The sequence below is a fragment of the Hippocampus comes genome, unplaced genomic scaffold (genome assembly GCF_001891065.2).
Source record: "Hippocampus comes isolate QL1 unplaced genomic scaffold, H_comes_QL1_v1.1 scaffold445, whole genome shotgun sequence".
NCBI lineage: Eukaryota > Metazoa > Chordata > Actinopteri > Syngnathiformes > Syngnathidae > Hippocampus > Hippocampus comes.
Genome location: NW_017805415.1, coordinates 219603 through 242141, shown reverse-complemented (window position 1 = coordinate 242141; position 22539 = coordinate 219603). Strand labels below are relative to the sequence as shown.

The following is a 22539-nucleotide window of genomic DNA, read 5'->3' as shown; positions in this document are numbered from 1 at the left end:
AAAAATGTGTGTGTGTGTGTGTGTGTGTGTGTGTGTGTGTGTGTGTGTGTGTGTGTGTGTGTGTCGGGAGTGGGTTGGGGTGGGGGGTGGGGGGGGCTCAGTAACAGTCTTGTGATGATCACTGAGTCTTGAAGCAACTGCAGTTTGCTCACACCACTTCATCTTTTTGGAGATGCCGTCTCTGGTGCCTGCCACAGAGCAATCTGCTGCTTTAGTCATCAATCTTTAGCAATCTCTCGATGAGCTGTCAATGTAAAAAGCAAAGGCTGAAATGAATGGACTATCAAATAAATATTGGTCCTCGTATTATTTTGTTGCCATATTTTTAACAATAACATTTCTCTGCAACGACAACAAAACAATATCACGTGAATAAAAGCAGCATGATGCAGCCTCTTTCAGCTCTCCAGAAGAATGAGGAGGATTTAAAAGTCAGTCACTTCATTTCATTTATCCATGTGTTGGTTGACCCAAAAGAGACACAATGTGCCTATCTGTAAAATGAATGCCTGCCAACATCCTATTGATAGTACAGGAAGTACAGTACAGCACTCTCGTTGTGTAAGCATTCAAGGATCGAAAAACTCTGGGCCAAATACACAAAGAATGAACTGCTGACACCAAGAGCACCTTCGAAAGCACTTCATTTGCACCTGTAGTTTACATCTGCCCCCTCCCAGATTTTGGACGACACATCTTGTACAAGTAGGAGCGTTCTCTCACATTGCTCAGACGTTGCAGGTTGTGTCCCCTCAAAAAAGAGGCTTCCGCAGAGCAGCGCCAATTTTACACCAGCTTTCCATAGACATTATTTGCTTGGCTCAAAGTACGTGTGACTATTAGCGCTGGTGGTATTGAATTAGATGTTGTTTATCGATGAGGTTCATTTGCATAGCGGTGGGCAATTTCTCCGCCAAACACTACCCTATTTAATTACACGCAAATGCAGAACAGAGATGCATTCTGCTTGGCCTCTCAGTTACTGATGCTCGGTTTGCTCCATTTTTTCCAGTTAGCTCCACGCAACAAGCCACTCAGCCCCTAAGTGAATTTGGCCCTCTGTGTCTCAATGGCTTGGACATACAATATATCATGTCAGCAGTCTCACCAGCTGCTCCACCTGTGGAAGGTTGTCACTGTAACCCAGAAAGGAAATCTCTCTTGATTATTTTCGGGGTTAGCATCACTTCAGACCTGTTTTCAGACAAATATACAGTTATGGCGATGCACAGCCATTTTTACATTGTGTTAAAAAAAATAAATCAAGAAGGATGGCGGTCAAATAAGGCGTAAATCATTCTAGAGTATCAATCACCTTTTGTCTGTAAATCCAGAGAGATAAGCAGGAGGCTGGGTGAAAGCAGCAGGTGATGTGACAGGCAGGATGTCTTTGTTATAGTCAGAAGAACTGGAGGATGTACACAAAAATACACGCTGATTGATGCAGCAAAGCTGGACGGAACGTGACAGAACAGAGGACAGATATCCACTCGGTCTCACTTTGATGAAAGGGCTTCCAACAGCTGCTTTTGAACAGCAAAGATAAAACTACAATCGCCTGAAAGCACTTTGAGGGATGGCTGAACTGAATGAAAGCATTTTACTTTCCGCCTCTTCCCAGGCACTTCCACGAAGCAGCAGAGTTCATTTCAGTTCAGTTGAGTATTTTTTGCATTTCTCTTGAGGAAAAACACTGAAGGGTACCCAAAAACAACTGGTGTGGACATAGCTGTACATTCTGGTGTTCAGCACGACTTTGCTTGCACAGAGAAAATTTTTATGAAAATATTCCAACTAAAATGAAAATATTTCCAAAATCATGACCATGCACGGCCTTAATGAGAATAAGCGGTACAGAAAATGGATGGGGATCAACTTTGCAGGATAAAACCTACATAGTAAATGATGAGTAAAGTTGTTTCACTCTGTTGTATGAAATCATGACACACTTCCGGTCTGGGGCGCACATATTTTTTATCCATTGACTCTCGTTAAAAGATCGACACTGCAGTAGCTCCTCTGCAATGCAACTGATAAGGCCACAGTGGGGCACCACATTGCAGTGTTCTAAGGAGACCTATGTCACATCCTTGCTTGATATCAGTGCACAGAGAATTTTTGGTGATGGCATATTCCGTCTTCACAGTGGCGATTCTGTGCTGTTCAGCTACACCTGCTCGGGTTGCGAACCCACGCCTCCACCAAATCCCCAGCTTGGAACTCTTGTGCATTCACCGCTGAGGTAAAGTCCTGGGCCGGTAACTCAGCCGGCAATAACCTTCATTGAAGGAGTGAGGCTTTAAGATCACTCATGTTCAGCCTCTGTCAAACTGGCATTTGGTACAGTCTTCCCCCGAAAACCTTACTCCCAATCCAGGTTATGGCACTACACTAATGGCGGCAATTCTGTGCTGTCAGAGCCACACCTACTCAGGTTTCGAATTTGCGTCACCACCACGTCACCAGCTTGGAAGTCAAGTGCGCTGATCGTTGAGTTAAAATCCCGGGCCTCTACCTCAGCACCCTCATTTGAAAGCTCCGAGGAGTAAGGTCTCACTAACATCCATTTGGGAGGTGCAAGCTGGCATCCGTTACACGTCAACATCCAATCGAGTCCACTTGTGGAATTGTCATTCATTTAGTTCAAGTTTTACATCTCATTGTGACACTGAAATTATGAAGGTAATTTGCAAATTTGTTTGCTATCTTACACTGATGCTGACTGGGTGTGGTCAAGGCGACTCAATCATATTCAAGAGATCCAGTGGAACCTTCATTTAAAGAATGTGGAACTGATGGACTACGGAACTGATGGAGAAAAAAATAGCTCCTAGTCCATTCAAAATGGACCTTTGGACAGTGGTTGTCATAGGCAGTTAGTTCCAGAATTGGCCACTGTCGTTGACTGGTGCTGTGGCACAATCAATAGTTATTCCACTGTTAGATCACAGATGCACAGCACCAGCTGGCTAAAAGATACGTCTCTGTGGCGGCCATATTGGCAGTGGGGATGATCCCAAAGGGGTGATAGTACCAACAAAGGCAAGCAACGGGAAGCATGGACATTAGTTTGGAATTGCCATAGAGGTGCTCAACTCAAAAGGAGTGTGCACAGCTGTTGTTCAACATAGCGAGTGTACACATGGCTCTCGAACATGCAATTTTTGGTACAGTTTACAGTTTCTTTTTGTTTGTTTTTATTTTTTTGCTCAGCCCATATCTATGGCATCCAATCGTAATGGAAGTTAAAAAAAAGAAGTGCACGAACATTGTGGCAAAACGACACACAAACGCACGCACGCACGCACGCACGCACGCACGCACGCACGCACGCACACACACCCACACACACACACACACACACACACACACACACAAAATTATTTTCTACTCCACTGGACATGTTTAGGCGAGTAAAACAAAATAGTACAAAATAGTGATATCCCGACCTGAATTTGGGTCCGATTACATGGCTTTTCAAATGATCAGAGATCGGGGTAAAAGGAAGTTTCCTTGATTTTCTGATTAATTTTTTTTTTTTAGGTCACAGAGTAAGCAAATAATCAAGTGCTTTAAATATCTTTTATGGAGCAGTAATGGCTTCATTTTGTATGACACAACGTTACTTTTTGTTTATGGGGGTGGGGGGGGTAGCAGTAGACCCACACACGTACCTGTGTGTTCACATTGGCCTCCCCCTGTACTGCTGCAATTCGTAAATTGTGGCAGCCATGACACACAAATGATGTGAAAACATTCGGGGTAAGCATGTACGCACGTACCCCTCAAAAAAGTGTTAATTTGAAGACATTTTGGTAGTAAAATGATGTTACTGATGCAGTCACAGGTATTATTGCGTCTCGAGGCGGGGAGGCTCGGTTACCTACCCATGCAGGATGTTGCTGGTGAGAGCAGCCTGTCTGGACACACATGTTGAAGTTACCAAATCAAAATTGTCCCATGTCTTCAACCCTGTGATCGCTCCCTATCACAAAGAAAGGAAACTTTGCCATGATATATTCGAGGTGGTTTCACTTAGGGCTTAAAGACAAAAAAAAAAAAATCCTTGAAGCAATATACTTACCTTTGGATCTAGGGTCTGCATTTGTAAGGTTTGAGACTCCATCCCAGTTGTGGGGCCCCCAGGAGACGAATAGCTACACAGAGAGGGCCAAGATTATACTGCTTCATAACATAAGCGATAAGATGATCCATGGAAGACTGATGCTGCAATGGCACTGAGAAGGAAACATTTACCGAGGCAATGGGCAGAGGTGAAAGTCCACATCACTTTCGAGGTATTTAGGGGGTGGCTTGTAGGCCTGGAGGCCAGGAGCTGGGTTCTACAGCACACAGCACATGGGAAAGGTGTAGACCAATACTTTTGGGATTTATCAGCACTGCTCATAACCATCCATCAATGAGCAATGAAAAGGGAGGCTCGGTTACCTACCCATGCAGGATGTTGCTGGTGAGAGCAGCCTGTCTGGACACACATGTTGAAGTTACCAAATCAAAATTGTCCCATGTCTTCAACCCTGTGATCGCTCCCTATCACAAAGAAAGGAAACTTTGCCATGATATATTCGAGGTGGTTTCACTTAGGGCTTAAAGACAAAAAAAAAAAAAATCCTTGAAGCAATATACTTACCTTTGGATCTAGGGTCTGCATTTGTAAGGTTTGAGACTCCATCCCAGTTGTGGGGCCCCCAGGAGACGAATAGCTACACAGAGAGGGCCAAGATTATACTGCTTCATAACATAAGCGATAAGATGATCCATGGAAGACTGATGCTGCAATGGCACTGAGAAGGAAACATTTACCGAGGCAATGGGCAGAGGTGAAAGTCCACATCACTTTCGAGGTATTTAGGGGGTGGCTTGTAGGCCTGGAGGCCAGGAGCTGGGTTCTACAGCACACAGCACATGGGAAAGGTGTAGACCAATACTTTTGGGATTTATCAGCACTGCTCATAACCATCCATCAATGAGCAATGAAAAAAAAAAAAACCCTTACAAAGATTCTGAGTGGGTGTGCGTGAATGGGTCGAAGGAGAGCACTTGGGAATGTGAAGTTCAGATCACTGGCATCTTGCTCGTCCTCATCCCCTGGTGTGGGTGACTGGGAACCAGCGTCCTGGGCAAGAAAAACATGAAGAAACGATACGTAGTAAATACGATAATCCATGATGACACTGGCTGATCTTTACGTGTTGTGGCTTTACTGGATCTCCAGAGCGAAGTGGTCGGGCTAAGGTAGTGGGAATGAAGGCGTTAAAGGCTTCCCAGGCTGACACAGGCTGGTAGCCCATCAGCTTATAGTACTGAGGAACCTCAATAACAGAAAATAATCATAGAAATCAGAGTAAGAAACACATCAATATATTTCAAGAGGTGAGTGAGAAAACGCAATGTGTTGCCATGGAGACATGAGCGACGCTTAGATGAGCAGTAACTGCACCTACTTGAAGCTTGAAGGTAGGAACATGTGTTGTCACCCTCACATTAACGGCATCCACAGGCAAAGCTAAAAAATCAAGAGCCTGCAAAGAGAAAGAAGACACCACTTGCACAAATTAAGTCAATCACTTTCCTCTCTCTGCAGGACGTTGTCATTGAGTTATCGCGGTTTTGTGAATGTAGAGAACAAAAGACTGAGCCTGTGTGTCAGCCTTGCCCCATCTCGTCACCTCAGGTCCCACATTCGCCCATAGGACCCCCCCCCTTTTCGCTTGGCCTTGCTTCCCTGCTTCATCAAGAAATCCACCTTCTCGCCAACTACCTTGAACCACTTCCAGAGCCCGCTCGTGCGCTAATTTTTATTTATTTTTTGTCATTAAACCCTACCTCATACCCTCTCTCAGATGCAACAGTGTAACTTCCACAGATTCTTCACGACATACACTATCTTGTTAAAGGGATCGTCCAGCCAGGATGGTCCATTTTTCACTAGCAAGCTCAATTGATGTATTTTTTTTTTCTAGAAGGGAGTGCAGGAGGTGATATTAGCTTGCATTTTAAATGTTGTCAATTTGTTTTTTGGGAAATCAGTAAATAATTTACGACGCCCATTTCCAGTCGACAATATAGCTAGCCCCCCAAGACCCCCTCGGCCTATGTTTGGATGGGAGTCACAGGAGAAACCAGACAATATTTGTCCATTGAAAATCATTGTACATACTTTGCTCATAATTACCCAAAACGGTGATCAATTGGCACCAAAATTTATGTGGACAGATCTACTTAATATCCACTTCAACCTCTGAAAATATCCCAAGGATTAGACTCTCCACCGTTGACGTACAAGAGAATGAAGGAATGAGCAGCTCAGATGATTGCCAGATTTGCTTTCTTTGATTAAGTCCCCAAAATATCAACACAATGCATTCCGAAAGGCTTTTAATAAAACATAGGGGATTATATATTCAATTTCAATCTAGCAGGGTTAGCTTGACTAATTTATTTTCCAAGTCCACCACCAGAGGCTACGCCCTCGACCGCCTCTCCAAAAATGAGGCACTCTTCAGAGCCACACTCAGCTGGAGCGGAGGCAAGTTTCTTGGCTGCCTGATCGGTAATGAACACGGAGCGATTCCACTGACTATACGGCGGGCATCCATGAGACGAAGCCCCAAGTTGTTTAGAAGATGATTTCATTCTGCTAACCACATCTGTTTAGCAGCCACACGCTCGTTGCTTCCTCAAGGTTGTTTGTTTTTAAGAGATCGTGCCTCAAGTTTTGAAGTTTTGGAATGGCAAAGTGGCGTGATTAGTCACAAGCAAGTTGGTGGATGGGCATAGCCCTGTATGGCAAGTGCACCGATAGGTCTAGCCTAGATAGAGAGCTGATAGGTCGCTTTTATTGGTACTTTACTGATGCGCCCCTCCACCTCCCACCCTCATTTTCATCTTATGTGAATGCAGCATGAAAAACAAGGCACTAGCACTGTGTCCTCAAATGTTTCAAGCCTCGTGAATCATCTAATGAACTCAAGTCGGAAAATGGGGCAGCCAAATACTGGTCGGGCCTTGAACAAATTTGGTCATGTTTATATACACCACCATTTCAAGGCAAGATGAGTCAGGGAATAATGACATACATCATGTTGTATCTCACGCTCAGGTTCAGAGAAGCTTGTGAACGCACAAAGAGAGAAAGTGGCATTGCTCAGTCATTCAAGTTCTGAAATGTCAGATCGGAAGGCTTTGAGTGACTAAGATGACTGGGCCTCTCCATGACATCTCAGGGGAAGATTTTGATGAACATGAGTCTGTGGGGCCACCATACAACCATTACCATGTAGTTGCGTTACACTGAGGCACTGTGTTACTCTGCTGTCATGCTTCGACAGCAGATTGACCTTCTATGTAAATAACTGAATAATTTTGAAAATATTGACCAGCTGTCTTTAATTTGAAGGTCAAAAATAGGTCAAATTAATAAATCTTCCGTCAGTTATGAATTTCTTGACCCAAATTTTGAGAAACCATGTCCAGTATAATGTCGCACTTTGGTCCCAACCATTAAAAAGATGCTAAGATGACAATAGCTAGTAGGTAGGACTGTCACGAAAATGTCCCCACATTTTTGCGATGGGCACCCGTCAATGTTTTGCCTTCAAATTTTATAGGTACCAAATTCTGTGAAAGACAAACCTTATCTCTTCACCGTCACATAACTGTTATAAATAACACATTTACTTGGACAAAGTAAAACCTCTTCATTGAAGAGTGCACCTTTCAAGAGTCTTCAAAGGTGCACTTTTAGTTGGGAAGACATATTTCAAGAGTCAGCGAGTTGCAGAAACAAACCATTTCAACATTCAGCGACCACGTCATTAGGTAAAATGACACCTGCACAATATACTGAGGCCGCTATGCCCCCCAAAAATAATAATAGTAATAATTTTTAAAAATCTACATTTGCACACATAACTAGAATCGAACAAAGGAGCGCGCAAACATTTCTGCAAATGTGGAACAACACTAAATCGGACCTGCATCAAATTTGACGCCTTCATTGATACCCACGATGCTGCACGTGTGTTTTGTCAGACTTATTGTGTTCCTCCTAAAGAAATAAGTCATGTCAATGCAAACAATGCTCTACTTTGCTATGTTGTGGAGATGCACCAAAATGCAATCCTTTGGCCCATGCGCTACCCTCTCCACAACATTCGGGGGACATTTTTATAGTCACTATAGACAGGCATCGTGTAAACTGCTTCTCTTTTATGATTTTATGAGAAGGCAGATTTGATGTCACACCACATTCTGATTTGAAAAAAGTCAGTTGATTATTCAAGTACTGTTTTGCTAATGACGTAGCCGTTGATATGAATTTGCGCTTTTGGTCCCAGAAAGTACTCACCAGCGGATCAGCTTCATCTGTGAAAAGTGGGAAAGAAGATGGAAAGATTCTCTCTGGGGTGATCTTCATAACACATGCCTCCTCCTCTTCAACTGAGAAACATCAAATGACAGAAATTAACTTGAACCGACGCCGAAGGTCACCTTCGCATCGTGAACCAATGCACACAGCAATGCACAAATAGCTCTTTTGGGGGCTTGGACATTCGCTTCAAGGTAGCGCTCAGGGATGATAACGACCTTTATTGGCCGAGAGCAAGCCTGCCGCAGCGTCTGGTAGATTCCTCCACAAGGCCAAGGTCCGCTTCATGCGACACTGCATCACGACCTGTGAGGGCAGCACAGTGCAGGTTTAATCAGACATAGATTGATGCGTTGGAGGGTTCCTCCGCACACAGCTCGTGTTTTAAACCCCTTTTTTTTATTGTTTCAAAAAATACGTCCGTGTGGGATTATCGCTCTCTTCAGCATGAAGGACTGTGCAAAAAGCACAGATTTTAATGAAACTATTTGAAGGGTTTGTGTGTGTGTGTGTGTGTGTGTGTGTGTGTGTGTGTGTGTGTGTGTGTGTGTATATATACCCTGCGTGCTGCCTGCTGGAAGAGTTTTAAGGCCCTCTGTTTTAGCACCCACTGAAAGCTGGGGTGAAACTGGAAAGATGGGGCTCCCTTGGGGACCTAGAGGGGAATCCAAAAATGCATGTTACACTCACACGTGTACATGGTGTCAGGACAATGGGGTTCGTTCACGAAGAAATGCCGAGAAGTGTTCTTACTCAGCGAGTAAGTTGAGCGCGTATGCAAAATTGCCCTCGGAATCATGATGCGTGCATACCGGCCCATTTTCTTCCGAGCACCGTGCATGTTGATGAATCAGAATGAATTTCAAACGAGAGCTGAAATTTTCCCCAATTTATCTATAAACGGGCATCTGTTTAACGGCATCTCAGCCAATACTGAAGGTTTATAAGACACAAGAGATGGCCCAAAAACATTCATAACTTGATCCCATTTTCAAAATGTTCATGTCATCGCAAATCTTGCTCAGCACAGAAACTGACAATGATGATGTCAGTCATTTTTAATTCATTCCAAAGTTAAATGACAGAGGTGTGCGCACAAAACATGCAACGGAAAAATGACTTAAGAGCCGAGAATGAACAAACAGTGCACAAATTGTTAGTAATTACGGTAGATAGTAATGGATAAAAATAGGACAGCAAAAAGAGATTTGTAGTCAATACAATTCGTGAAATTAGCGTTGGAACAAGTCAGAGAATATCTATATATGCTAGTCAGAGTGATGCCACAAGCAAGCCTCAGTGTGTGTGCGTGCGTGCGTGCGTGCGTGCGTGCGTGCGCGTGTGTGTGTGTGTGTGTGTGTGTGTGTGTGTGTGTGTGTGTGCCTTTGATCTTGTCGACAGTCGTTTGTAACTGTAAATGTCGTGAAATGTGTCTTGTATTGTAGCATGCTTGTGTACTTGATCAATATGACAATGTGGTAGCCTTGAATAAACAGAGAAATGTGAGTGGAAAAATGGCTCTTCTGGGTGCGCACTCAAAGCGTACTTGTGCAATCTACCCATTGCGTAATAACTGCAGACACACCAACAGCGGCGGATGTATTCATAGAGGACAAACTGCATGCACATGCGCGCACGAGAACAGCAGGAGCTTCAAGTGTTGGGAAGCATCCTTCACGTTCAGGACATTTGTCGACTCAGCAAACGAACGATTTAAGTTATTATTGCCAGTTGACTTTATAGATGACTTGTTTCTATACATCTGGGGAAAATGTTGTGAGGTTGTTTTTTTTCAAACCTGATCCATCGTTATTTGTGTGTACGGCTTGAAGCCATTATTTAGCTATGTGCATTATCAGCTTGACAGTATAATTTTAAACAGACACATTTTGACTTAGGACGTGACCTCGCGTTGAAACTTGTGGTGTGAACTGCCTTAGTGGCAAGACTAATATGGTCAACTTTGCAGATGAATATCAGATAACGCTGTGCATGCATCCCCTTCGCTGACTTGCGGTTTCACACCTAAGTCCTGTTCGAACAAACACTGGAACAGTTTCTAATTTCTCGGTAAACGAAAGTACTGCAACAGCTACTCGTAAACGAATGAGCTGGGACAGCTTTTAGGGAAAACGAATATGCCGCGACAGCAATTCAGGAAACCGAAAGTGAAGTATCCATTGAAAGCTAAGCCCTGTCGAGAGTATATAAGATTTGCCTTGGAATATTGACCCTGCGCATTTGTGCCTTGACCACAGCCATTGTATGTATCACACTTGTGCCCTGAACGTTCTGATAAAATCTTGAAGAAACTTCTCCATTTTCAGCCTTTGATTTCACACCTCAACTCAGCCCGAATTCAAATGAACACGCGGACGCAGAGGATGGCGAAAGGATCACGCCGACTACAACATGCTCTCTCTCTCCGTCCCCGCCACCTCAGGGGACAGGTTGGTCTGAGGAGGTTCTCAATTTGTTTGCAGATTCCGCACGAATTCAAGCACGAAGATACCAATGAATTGGTGTGTACACGCAATAAGTGAATGAGGCCCACTGAGCACATGTCAAACTATTTCCTCAGACCTCGCCAAAGTAAATACTAAATGTGCGTGTAGATTCCCCGAGCAGCAGTGATGTTTTCATGTGAGAGGGGCCAGTTTGGAAAGCAAAAACAAAGCCACCTTCGGGGTAAAACGCCGTGTTTACCTGCCCTGCGTCACAAATGAGTCGTATTGAGTAAAGTTTTGGAGGTCCGCTTGTAAAGTCTTCCTCTCGCCTTACATCGCCCTTCCTGACCTGCAGTCATGACATGAGCACAAGGCAAGATTGCTCCAATCAAAACTGTTCAGGAACGGTGCAAAGATGTGTGGTAGAAGTACAATCGGGTTTACCTTGTACTGTTGCAAAGCAACCAGCCTGTCCTCCAATACCTGGCTTCTGGTTGATTCTGACACTGGATCCTTACCCAGATGGACTTGTCTAGTGGCAATATTATATTCATGACATGAACAAAAGTATCGGGACAGTAGGCTAGTGCCCAAAAAGGATGTGGAAATGGAACAAAATCCATCCATCCATCCATTTTCTGAACCGCTTCATCCTCACAAGGGTCGGGGGTGTGCTGGAGCCTATCCAGTTGTCTTCGTCCAGTAGGCAGGGGACACCCCGAACCGCTTGCCAGCCAATCGCAGGGCACACACAGACGAACAACCATCCGTGCTCACACTCACACCGAGGGACAATTTAGAGTGTTCAATCAGCCTGCCATGCATGTTTTGGAATGTGGGAGGAAACCGGAGCACCCGGAGAAAACCCACGCAGGCACAGGGAGACCATGCAAACTCCACACAGGAAGGTCGGAGCTGGAATCGACCTGGTACCTCTACACTGTGAGGTCGCTGCGCTAACGACTCAACCACCGGGCCGCCAATGGAACAAAATATGGTGTTGAAACTTTCTGGCACTAACAGTTTGACTCAGTTGAAAAGATTTTTGACAAGATTTTGGATTACGTGGCAATTTTTGTCCATGCGTCAAGGTATGAATGTCAGATGTAACATCTATAATGTTTGATGTTGTAATACGCTAATCGGTGCATCTCAAAACTTCACTGTCGTAAATGAAATGGGTAAGGCACACATAATTTGAAATAAAACAAAAGTAAATGCAAAGATCAAACCGATAAGCTCACTCAAGGAAAAGAGGATTATGATTAAACCTACAATTTCAGACGGTTGATTTGCTCTTCTTTAACATTTTGTTGAACCCTTTTTAGGAAAAGAGCCTCCTTCTTCTGCCTGGTCTGAAGACCTAACAAGGATTTAAAAAAAAAATAAGGGGGCTCAGACAATCCAACATCCACACAGCAGCAGGGGTAGTTAAGTGACACGCACATACCCTCACTCGGGTGTTCAGTGCCAAGTTTGCTGCTGTCCTTCTGCAACATCTTTGCCACCCCTGCGTGAGTGGAGGCATCCACAAGTGGCTTTGGTCCTGGCTTGCTCCCACTTGGACCCCCTAAGACACCCTGCAGGATATGTGAAGCAGTCGCAGCATGAAGTGAAGAGAAATGTGTTGGGTGAAGCAGAGGGAAAATTACATTGCTCCTTGGTCATAATAGTGTCCCGTAAAATGCATAATTCAGCAGCTCAGCTCTAACTTCATTGAATCATGATGCAGAGAAAATGACCCAATAGAAAAAAAGTGAAGAGACTTCTGAAGCATTACCTTGGGTTTGACGACATCCTTGGCAAACTTTTGTTTGACTGGACTTTGGACTTGGATGGCTGGTAAAGATCCTTTACTTTTGGCCTGTGTGCCCTGAAGAGCAAGTTCCCTAATCCAAGCAGGTGAAATAAACTTTTAGACAAATATACAGAAGCAATGCTGTCAAGCAAAAGCTAAACATCTGCTTTTTTTTTGTATGATGCAATAAAAATGTGCATTTAGTTCAACCATTTGGTTCAAGTGCTGAATATCTTGTCATAATTGCATCGATCATGTCCACGAATGATTAACTTTTAGGCTGACATAACATCGAGGGTAGTGTCATGGATGCAGCGGCTGCAGATGATGGATGGCATCCTCTTTCTCAAGGGAACACAATAAAGCAATGGAAGAGAATAGCCAAAGTCACACGAGTGTGTTTATTTGGTGCTCGAGGGAACTGCTGTAACTTATTCTGCAAATACCTGACAGCGAGAAGAGGGGCGGAGCTTCCGGTAACAGTACAGAGGTAGGATTTGGTGTTGAATTGTGAGACAAGCAGCCGAACGGTAACCTGACATGTCTCATAGCGGCAGGGTCTGAAGGTAATGGTGATTTTTGATTGACCATTGGCTGGGATCACACCTGAAAAACAGAACCATGGTCAAAATCCATGCTGATGATGATGCTGACCATGATGATGATCTCCACAAAATACAATTATTCACCTACTTTGTATTGACAGGGAACAGCTAGCGGCCATTGCATTTTAAAAGCAACCGAAATAACCACGTTACAACACATCTGGTAGAGTTCCAAACTCAAGTGCTGATGCTTCCCAGAGCATGGACAAGATTAACGTGTGGAAAGTGCGGCTTCCTCAGCCATGATTTATTAAATACACAACGGACAAGCAAGTATTTGGGAGAAAACACAGCAGAGCTGCACTCCAGAAAGGTTGTGTTAACGGTGCTGAGCTGAGGAAACCAGGCAGACAGCTTACACAAATGTTGTCAAGTTATAGCTACCTGTGAGTGGGTGAATGGAAAAGGCCTCATGTGGCTCAATGAGGTGCACTTCAAACTCCAAATCGGCGGGAGATCTGCAGCTCAGTGGAATGATGTGGCTCACGCTGTAGGACAGGTCACACATTAAGACATTAGCTTGTTCTTGCTTATCTGCAAGAAATGCCTTGACAAAGATTCAAACTCACACACATAAACACATACCTCTGTCCAAGCGGCGCAGCTGGTAAGTCAACGCGGGTCGGGATATGCACATGAGCGGTAGCGGGGTAAGCGTGAACTGGAATTAAAAGGTTCTCATCGTCCTTAACATGGGTGCAGAGCAAGAGCAGACATGGCACAGGCCATGAGAACACGCAGGCAAGGTCACGAGAAGGTTGCTTGCACGCTTACCTCACAGTGAACCCGAATACAGTCAGAGACACGAGTCCACTCGTGGGGACAGAATTTGACCTTCACTGTGTAGGCGAGGCCAGGAATGAGACGACACTTGAGGGAAGTCAGATAAGTCAAAACGGACAAAGTTGTTGCTTAACCTTACTGCGGTTAAACATACCTTTTTGGCGTAGTTTGTTCGGAAATGCTTGGTTTGGGTGGGGATGATGTGAATATTTAGCACTCGAGATGAGATGTTGATTAGTTTCTGAGTAGAAGGGAAAAGGGTTTCATCATGTGCACTCGAGAGCACCATTTCGACACTCTCGATGCTTACATCGACATTCATCAAGCATATATGATGGAAAATCATGTCTTCATTCATTCATCAACTCAAATGAGAGGAACGTATAATGCGAGCTAATTGTATATTTAATGTTTACTTGTGATTAAGAAAGTGGGATGAATTAAAGCGGAACATTAAGAACATGCAGATTAGTTAGATTTTTCTCACCACGCTCTTCACATAGTCCTTCTCTAGCTTGAAGCCACTGAAATGAAGTTCAGAAGGATCCACTTGGATCAAGCCATTGCTCTTCTCTTTGACATAGATTTCTGTGTGGGTAAAAAAAAAAGTTTGGATTTTGAATTACTAACCAAATGGATTCCCTTCATTTAGTTAACACGTGTATGCATGGCAGACTAATGCATGGTAGAATAAACGTTATTAAGAAGTAGTGAACTAAATGCAGCCATCATGCCGCTCAATATGTACTGGACTCCAGGAGATGGTTCGGCACGCTGCTCCTTCCGTCCTCCACCAACTGGGTCAGAGGAAGCGGCGTCAGGGGAGCAGAGACAGCCATCCTCCAGGGAGTCACGGGTCAGTCGCAGCTGTGCAAGACCAACGACAAGCAGCTGGAGAACTGTACATGAGACAAGCAGTGTACTTATTTTATGAGATGAATCAAGCAGGTAATTCAAATGTTCTGTTTCGGGAAACTCCCATCGCTGCAATCGTGACCATAATTGATAAAATGCTAGATTTAAAGGAACACATAATTACTGATAGTGTCGTGGTTCACTCGCCTAACGTCCTGGGCTCAGTTCCCACTCAGTGACTCTTTTATTTGTGCACTGTGACTGACTGGCAACCAGTCCAGTGTTGTCTGCATTGGTTAGACGCCAAGTCCCCGAGAACCTATGTAGTGGAAAGTGAAAAGAAAGTGGATAGATGGATGTCAACATGTATTATTGTCTTATTAGTAACACTGACGGCGTCAACAAGAAGGCTAAAGGGCTAAAAACAGTCATTTCGTTATACCTTTTGACTGGCGCCATTTTTAACACAGTTTTACCATCGTCTCGTGGGAAAACAAAACTAAGGAAAACAATGTGCAGCCCGTAAGGAAACCGTCATCATTTGCCCCCTACGTAAAGCCCGACGTTGGTTCTTCATGACGCATTACAATCTAGTAACTAAATATTTTGCCATGCTTCGCTCACATTGTTTTGTAGATGTTAAGACCATCTAGGACGGTGCCATCTTGACGCGACCATTTGTTGACTTCAACAGGACAATATAATCCCAATATAAACTCCTTTTTAAAAATGTTTTTGATGTATGACAAGCGACAAACGCTTTCGTTACCAAGGTGACAGTTTAGCTCGAGGGGGTGGGTTCAAAATCCATGTGAACCAATGGCAACTCAGGTATACTCTCGAGTTCACCGACCACTGTAAAGCCGTGATGATGTTCAAAATAGAACCGGGGGAACTTGAACTTTGATTTCAAAATAAAGTAATAGGCTCCTTGCTAGAACATTTCGCTGTTGAATAAAATTTACATCATACAATTAATTTCTTTATGATATAACAAGCATATATATCTATAAATTCTGTAAATTCTTAGAAACTACCTCAGGGTAATTGATTCACGCCATTGCGCACGAGCGGTATTATTCTGAAAGTTCAGACAAGTTTCATTTTTTTTCCCAGCTTATTACATTGAATTGTAGTTGAAAGGGTACGAGCAATTCTCACAAGCCAGTCTCGTTTAACAAAATGCACGATGGAATGATTCTATATTAGGTACAATATTTGAATGTTATAGTTCTTTTAATTGGCAGAATGTATTTGGACAGCACAATGACGAAAGCTGGACTCGTTGGCGTGTTACTTATACCACAGGTGAATATGGCATGCCCAAATTTTAATTAAAGGAAGAAAGAAAGAAAAGCGCTTTTTTGTTGTTTTACAGGCAACATGGTCATTAAGTTGCCATCCGCATGTTCAATTTATGAAAGAAGAAGAAAGGTGCATGGAAGATCTGCAACGATTCCGTTCGGGTGAGTCGTTACTTTTAATTTGCAAATCAAATAATGTAAAACCGTCAGACAAACAAAAAAAAAAGAGGATCAAACACTCCGGCCACTCAAAAGATGTGCTCAAAGTAACCCTAAAGGAATGTGATGCAGTATTTTAATGACATCTAGTGGTCATCATTATAATTTTGTTTTTGTTTTTCATTCAAATCTATTTTTTCCACTAAAGAAAGCAATATGAGCGTAAACTGCCATGGGATGTGGGATGACCTGAATTGCTGGCCTCCTGCTTCGCTTGGAGAAACTGTCTCTCAACCGTGTCCACAGGTGTTCAATGCAGAAGGTAAAATACGTTATCCATATAACATTATTAACATATTATCAACATAGCTGGCATACGTTTAACCAAGACCAGCTATTACTTGTAGTTAATTATTTTCCAAGAATTTAAGCAAGGATAAATAAATGACGCAATCACAAGTGTCTGCAGAAATCTCCATTTATTTGGCCATTAAAATATTTGTTTTCAATTACTGTCCTTGTTATTTTGAAGGTAAAGTGTATCGCAACTGCACTTCCAGTGGTTGGACGGACCTGCTCATTCCACATGAAGATGCATGTGGTTATATTTTCAATGAGACGCTTCTCTTTCTCTCCGAGGTTTGCATCATCTCATAAACATCCGCAATGTGTCATTCATCAAAGCTATTGAATTTTGTACAATGATGTTCTCTTTTCCTTCACCAGTCACCCGATTCCCATTTGTATTTCTCCTATGTGAAGATGATGTATACGACCGGATATGCGCTCTCGCTCATATCTCTCATTCTTGCAATCACAATTCTCTGTCTCTTTAGGTGAGAACCATGAGCCCGCCTCTCAGAATATTGTAAATAGCACATTAACTGCGGGTGTCTTTGCTCAGGAAGTTGCACTGTACCAGGAACCACATTCACATCCAGCTGTTCATCTCCTTCATCCTGAAAGCAGTCTTCATCTTCCTCCGGGACTCGCTGCTATTTAAAAACGAAGAGCTGTACCACTGTGACTATTACCCGGTATCTTTTTTAATTTCTTGGTTTAAATTTAGAAATATAATACCGGAGAACATGCACTTTTCCAACATGAAACAAATGCCTTCAGAAAATATATGGTGGTCGATGAGATGACGGGAATGTTACTTGCTTTGATCCAAACTGATGCAGGTTTAAAGAGAGAGTCTTGTAGGGAGATTTGCTCTTACATGTTGAACTAACATGCATGTTTTTGTAATGAACCTGTAGTACCCGGAGAAAATACACGCAAGCACAAGGAGAAGATGTAAACTCTTCACAGGAAGGCTTTAGCACAGATTTGAACCCCGAACTTTAGAACTGTGACTCAAATGTCCCAGTCGGCACGTGACATCAATTTGACATCAATTAAATATTGAAGATTGGATTTTGATGTCATATTGACATCAGATTCCTACTAGGGTGGTATAACAGTGGTACCGTCACCCTGCAAAGACAATCCTCGTTCAGACATTCACTAAACGTCACAACTTCATAGCTTGAATGAATAAATGAAATCTTCAACATTCTGTTTAACTTGGAGCGACCTGTATGGGCACTCACATTAATTCAAATGGAAAGTTGGGATATACCATTGACAGTCACCGACCCCGAAACAAAGTTTCGGTTTTGCGCACATACACGCACAGAAGCACAACGTTACGTCAGTGCTAAACTGAAAGTTGGAGGCAATGCTGACCGATGCATTATTTAGTGTAGCCACTAGATGTCAGCAGAATCGTTGCATAGTACATGTGAACAAGGAGACACAAAGTCACTGGTAAGTGTATTAATGTGGACAGACGCTATCCAACATGTAAAAATAAACAAATACAAAATACGCCTTCTCCCTTGGGACTCTCAGATGGCGTGTAAAGTTGCTCTGATGTTGTCCAACTACTCCATCCTGGCCAACTACAACTGGTTACTGGTGGAGGGTCATTTCCTTTTCACTTTAGTGAGCTGCTTCCTCTTCTCTCCAAAGAAGCACCTCGCGTGGTACATCTTGCTCAGCTGGGGTAGGGAGAACCTGTTTAGGAAAATTCAAATGTTTAACTATTTTCTTCCTCGTTTTTCATTCTGTGTGTGTGTGTGTGTGTGTGTGTGTGTGTGTGTGTGTGTGTGTGTGTGTGTGTGTGTGTGTATGTGTGTGTATGTGCGCGTGCGTGCGAGCGTGCGTGCGCGCGTGTGAGTGTGTGTGTGTGTGTGTGTGCGCGCGCGCGTGCATATGTCATGCAGGCTTGCCAGTGATTGTCATTTTCTCCTGGGGATGTGCCAAGTATTCATATGAGAATGAGGGGTAACATTATATTTCATTCAGTACTACATCAAACTGATTCTGAGAAGATGAGCGTATCTTTTTCTCCCCAAAGCTGCTGGGAAACGAGAAGACATGAGTGGATTTGGTGGATACTTCGAGTACCAGTTTTGCTGACCATTTTTGTAAGCAATTCCCTTCTTTTTCAGATAGCAGCACGTTCGCCTTTGATCAAGCATCCATGATGAATGTCTTTTTACACTTCAGATGAATCTCCTCTTCTTCTTGGGTATTTTGAGGATCCTATTGAGCAAATTGAGAATGCCAGATGCACAGGGGAATGAATTCCGCCGCTACAAGTAGGTATTTTCCCCATTCTGTCCTGTTTAAATGCCCCATGCACTAACCAAAATCATTAGCTGGCCTGCATTTGCACAGTTTCATGTGGTACAATACAAGAGCTGCATCAACAAATGTGCTTTGACAGACAATAATGCTAAATTTTGACCAACACTCTCAGATCGGTTTCCCAAAGTAAAATCACATCATCGTGAAAGGTGTTTTGAAATTATTGGTTACCGGGTTAAGATGCTCAAAAGAGGCGTAATCAATACCTTTCTGACTGTCTCCAACCATTATTATCTTTGTACAGACATAATTTGACAGTTTGTACTGGCAGTGGTATGCAGTCAGTGCCTGCAAGGCCTTCTCTGCTGAACCAAACACTAAGAGAAGCACTGACCTACACTGCAAATCTGATAGTGTTGATTCAACACCTTGGAGGGATCATTTTACTTCCGGCTAAGTGTCTGTGTAGCTACACTACCTGGTGTTAAAGTAGCATTTACTGAAGTGTTAAATGTTCAACATCCAATAGTGTGTTACAGCAACAAAATGTAGTGTCGACAGTTCAGCAATAATGACACTCTTGAGTGTTTAGATTAGTGCTGTCAAGCGATTAAAAAAATATTAGATTAATTAATTGTGATCTGTAATTAAGTAATCTAATTAATCTATGTTTTAATCTCATCTAAAAAGTGCTGAAAAAAACCCTATTTTCATTTGTAATTCATTACATTATTGAGGCAGATCAAAAGACAAAAAAAGGGGGAATATCACTGTTTTGTTTTTGTAAATCTCCAAATAATTTCAAAATAAAAATAAAATAGAACATCGGGTCCATAAAAAGTGCCTAGTTTAACATATCCAAAAAACATTAAGAACACTTTTCTGAGCAATACAAGTACTCAGCACTGAACTTGCTTCGGATAATAAAAAATAAAGAAGAGACCCTTAAATCACAGTGCTGTAAGTTAGCACTTCCGAAATGACACTGTTTATTATGACAAAATAAAGTGCTGAAATAAACATCAAACACTTCTAATAGGCTACAGAGGACACAGGTGCTATGCTGACTTCATGCCTCGTACACAGGGTGTTCTCCTCGAGTTTAGTTTGGCAAAGAGCTTTGCTTTAGTTCGCTATACTGCTAACGCTTTCGGTGCTAACGTTAGCTGTGGATGCACTCGCGACTGGGTGCTTTGCATTAATGTGGGAGGCTAAACTTGAGCTGCTTCGGTGGTCAGCAAACTCCACCTTACAAATTAGGCACAACACTCTACTTTTATCAATAGCGCCGTCAGGGCTTTTTTGAAAAGTAAATTTTCCATTCATTGTGCCCAGAACTCTCATATGCTCCTCCATTTTCACCTCTCCTCTCCTCACCGCTGCTTACTTAGCCCCCCCCCCAACTCCAATGGGAGCCAATCAGCTTATGCTCAACAAGCCCAAACATAATGACAGCCAATCAATGTCCGCTTCAGGTTGTGACTGACAGTTGTTTCCCCACCCTCAACTACTCGAACACAGGAAGTCAACACATGAAAAGGGATATTATAAAAAGGAAACCCAACTACAGAAACAGTAACGTTAGAGATTGGAATTTAGATTAACGCGATTAAAAAATATAACACACTAAAGAGGACTGTTAATTAATCACAATTAACGTGATAAATTGACACCTCTAGTTTAGATTAGCACTAATGAATGTTCATGCCAACACTATACAATGCAGGGAAAAAAATACCCCATGCCCCACTGCTGTTAAGTAAAACACATTACAAATTTTGATTCAAAACACTTTTTGCTTATTTGATACGTTTCGGCATGGTGGTCAACTGATTAGCACATCGGCCTCACAGTGTAGAGGTGCAGGGTTCGATTCCGGCTCCAGCCTTCCTGTGTGGAGTTTGCACGTTCTCCCTATGCCCGCGTGGGTTTTCCCCATGGACTCCAGTTTCCTCCCACATTCCAAAAACATGCATGGCATGTGAATGGAACCCTCTAAATTGTCCCGAGGTGTGAGTGTGAGTGCAAATGGTTGTTTGTCAATATGCGCCCTGCGATTGGCTGGCAACCAGTTCAAGGTGAATCCCGCCTACTGCCTGAAGACAGCTGGGATAAGCCCCAGCACGCCCCGCGACCCTTGGATGGAAAATGGATGTATAGATAATACATTTCAGACAGCAGTGAGCACAATGTATGTTCTTTCATCATTTTCATGAAAAAACAGCCCATCACTCAAATAATAAAAATCAGGTCATACACATTAGTAGTAACAGTGAGCAAATCCTCCTCAATTCTAAATGCATTCAGGTAATCATCAAAACTCATAGTAATAACATTACATTTGTGGTCAAAAGAAATGCCTTTTCATTATGAAGATGTTAACAATTTTCCTGAAAGTAGGGAATCATTTTCATTACCCACACATCCAAACATTCCATTCTGGCATTCACGTCCATAGTTTTGCAGTTGCACACAGGAGGTAGTGGCAAAACGAGACATTACATGTTTGACAAGACCCCAACACCTGGTCTGGATCGTGTAGTAGCATCTCCCTGCACATGAGCGTTGCCTTTATTTTGACACTTTGGCAACTGGCTGGTTTGCCAAACTTTGAATCGTGGACAAGCTTTAGCCACCTCATCGTAGTTCAGATGTTGAGTGGTCTTGCAGAGTCTTTGGGCCACCTTCAAAATTGCATGGGCAAAAAACAGAGAAGAATATGGACTCAAAAACAATTACCTTTACATCCTCAAGTCCATTTCCTGTAGGCCTACATGGCCAAATGAGAAAACCCTAGAGTTTTTTTTTTGGGGGGGGGGGTTTGCGACTCAGTACTCACGTAAATTGGTGAGGCCTTGTTTTCCAGATTGTGGAAGAGTGTGACAATTCCACGGACATAGATAATGCAGACATTAATTTTATGCACAAACCGCTATTTTAATTTTGAATCCATTACATTATTGAGGCAGATCAAAAGATTGACATCACAAAAAAAGCGGCATTATAAAGTATTTTATTGTTTTTAAACAGACTTCAACAGATGCAGTCCTAGCCATTTACTTTCTGCTGTATTTGAGACGAGTCCCAAGTTCTACCTGCAACCGTTAGTTTCGACCACCAGGGGGAATATCACTGTTTTGTTTTGTTTTTTGTAAATCTCCAAATAATTACAAAATAAAAATAAAATAGAACATCGGGTCCATAAAAAGTGTTTAGCTTAACATATCAAAAACATTTAAGAGCACTTTTCTGAGCAATACAAGTACTGAACACTGAACTTGCTTCAGATAATAAAGAATAAAACAGACCCTTAAATCTCAGCATGGGCGTCATTAGGCCTATTTTAGGGAGGCTTCAGCCTCCCTAAAAATGTCTTTAGCCCCCCTAAATAATTTCATTGCATTATTTTAAAAAAAGTATTATTTATTTTTCCTGTACTTTTGCTAATATATTGCATCAAATTCAACGTAATGTGGCCATTTTAAATTATATTTCGATAACCTGCCATTATTATAATGTTAAATCTCCCAGGTTTCCTGAACGCAACAGGTGTTGCGTT

General features: G+C 42.7%; 2 protein-coding genes across 3 annotated transcripts in view; one reads left to right on the top strand and one right to left on the bottom strand.

The window, feature by feature from the left end:
- Positions 1–33: 33 nt before the first annotated feature.
- On the bottom strand, positions 34–14947 carry cfap221 (cilia and flagella associated protein 221). Of its 2 annotated transcripts, none has more exons than XM_019873843.1 (24): positions 14774–14947; positions 14513–14613; positions 14180–14266; positions 14017–14112; positions 13828–13928; positions 13627–13730; positions 13084–13243; positions 12620–12728; positions 12290–12419; positions 12115–12202; positions 11284–11371; positions 11099–11188; positions 8952–9047; positions 8611–8698; positions 8372–8463; positions 5466–5543; positions 5211–5333; positions 5018–5137; positions 4825–4910; positions 4652–4724; positions 4454–4551; positions 1316–1408; positions 1109–1194; positions 34–244 (listed from the first exon to the last, which is right to left on the bottom strand). In XM_019873843.1, exons 1-23 carry the CDS (start codon positions 14862–14864, stop codon positions 1134–1136), a joined length of 2253 nt encoding a protein of 750 aa, XP_019729402.1. In that variant the 5' UTR covers positions 14865–14947; the 3' UTR covers positions 34–244; positions 1109–1133. The 2 variants fall into 2 exon arrangements, with proteins under 2 accessions (XP_019729402.1, XP_019729403.1); XM_019873844.1 differs by having other exon boundaries at positions 5226–5333; positions 14774–14946.
- A 1083-nt stretch (positions 14948–16030) lies between these two features.
- sctr (secretin receptor) overlaps positions 16031–22539 on the top strand; it is a 9914-nt gene continuing 3405 nt past the window's right edge. Inside the window, exons 1-10 of the mRNA XM_019873839.1 lie at positions 16031–16188; positions 16259–16346; positions 16552–16665; positions 16876–16982; positions 17070–17179; positions 17248–17380; positions 18240–18393; positions 18614–18674; positions 18748–18817; positions 18900–18991. Of these exons, the coding sequence (XP_019729398.1) occupies positions 16129–16188; positions 16259–16346; positions 16552–16665; positions 16876–16982; positions 17070–17179; positions 17248–17380; positions 18240–18393; positions 18614–18674; positions 18748–18817; positions 18900–18991 (989 nt within the window). The 5' untranslated portion in view covers positions 16031–16128. The remainder of the gene's footprint in view (positions 16189–16258; positions 16347–16551; positions 16666–16875; positions 16983–17069; positions 17180–17247; positions 17381–18239; positions 18394–18613; positions 18675–18747; positions 18818–18899; positions 18992–22539) is intronic.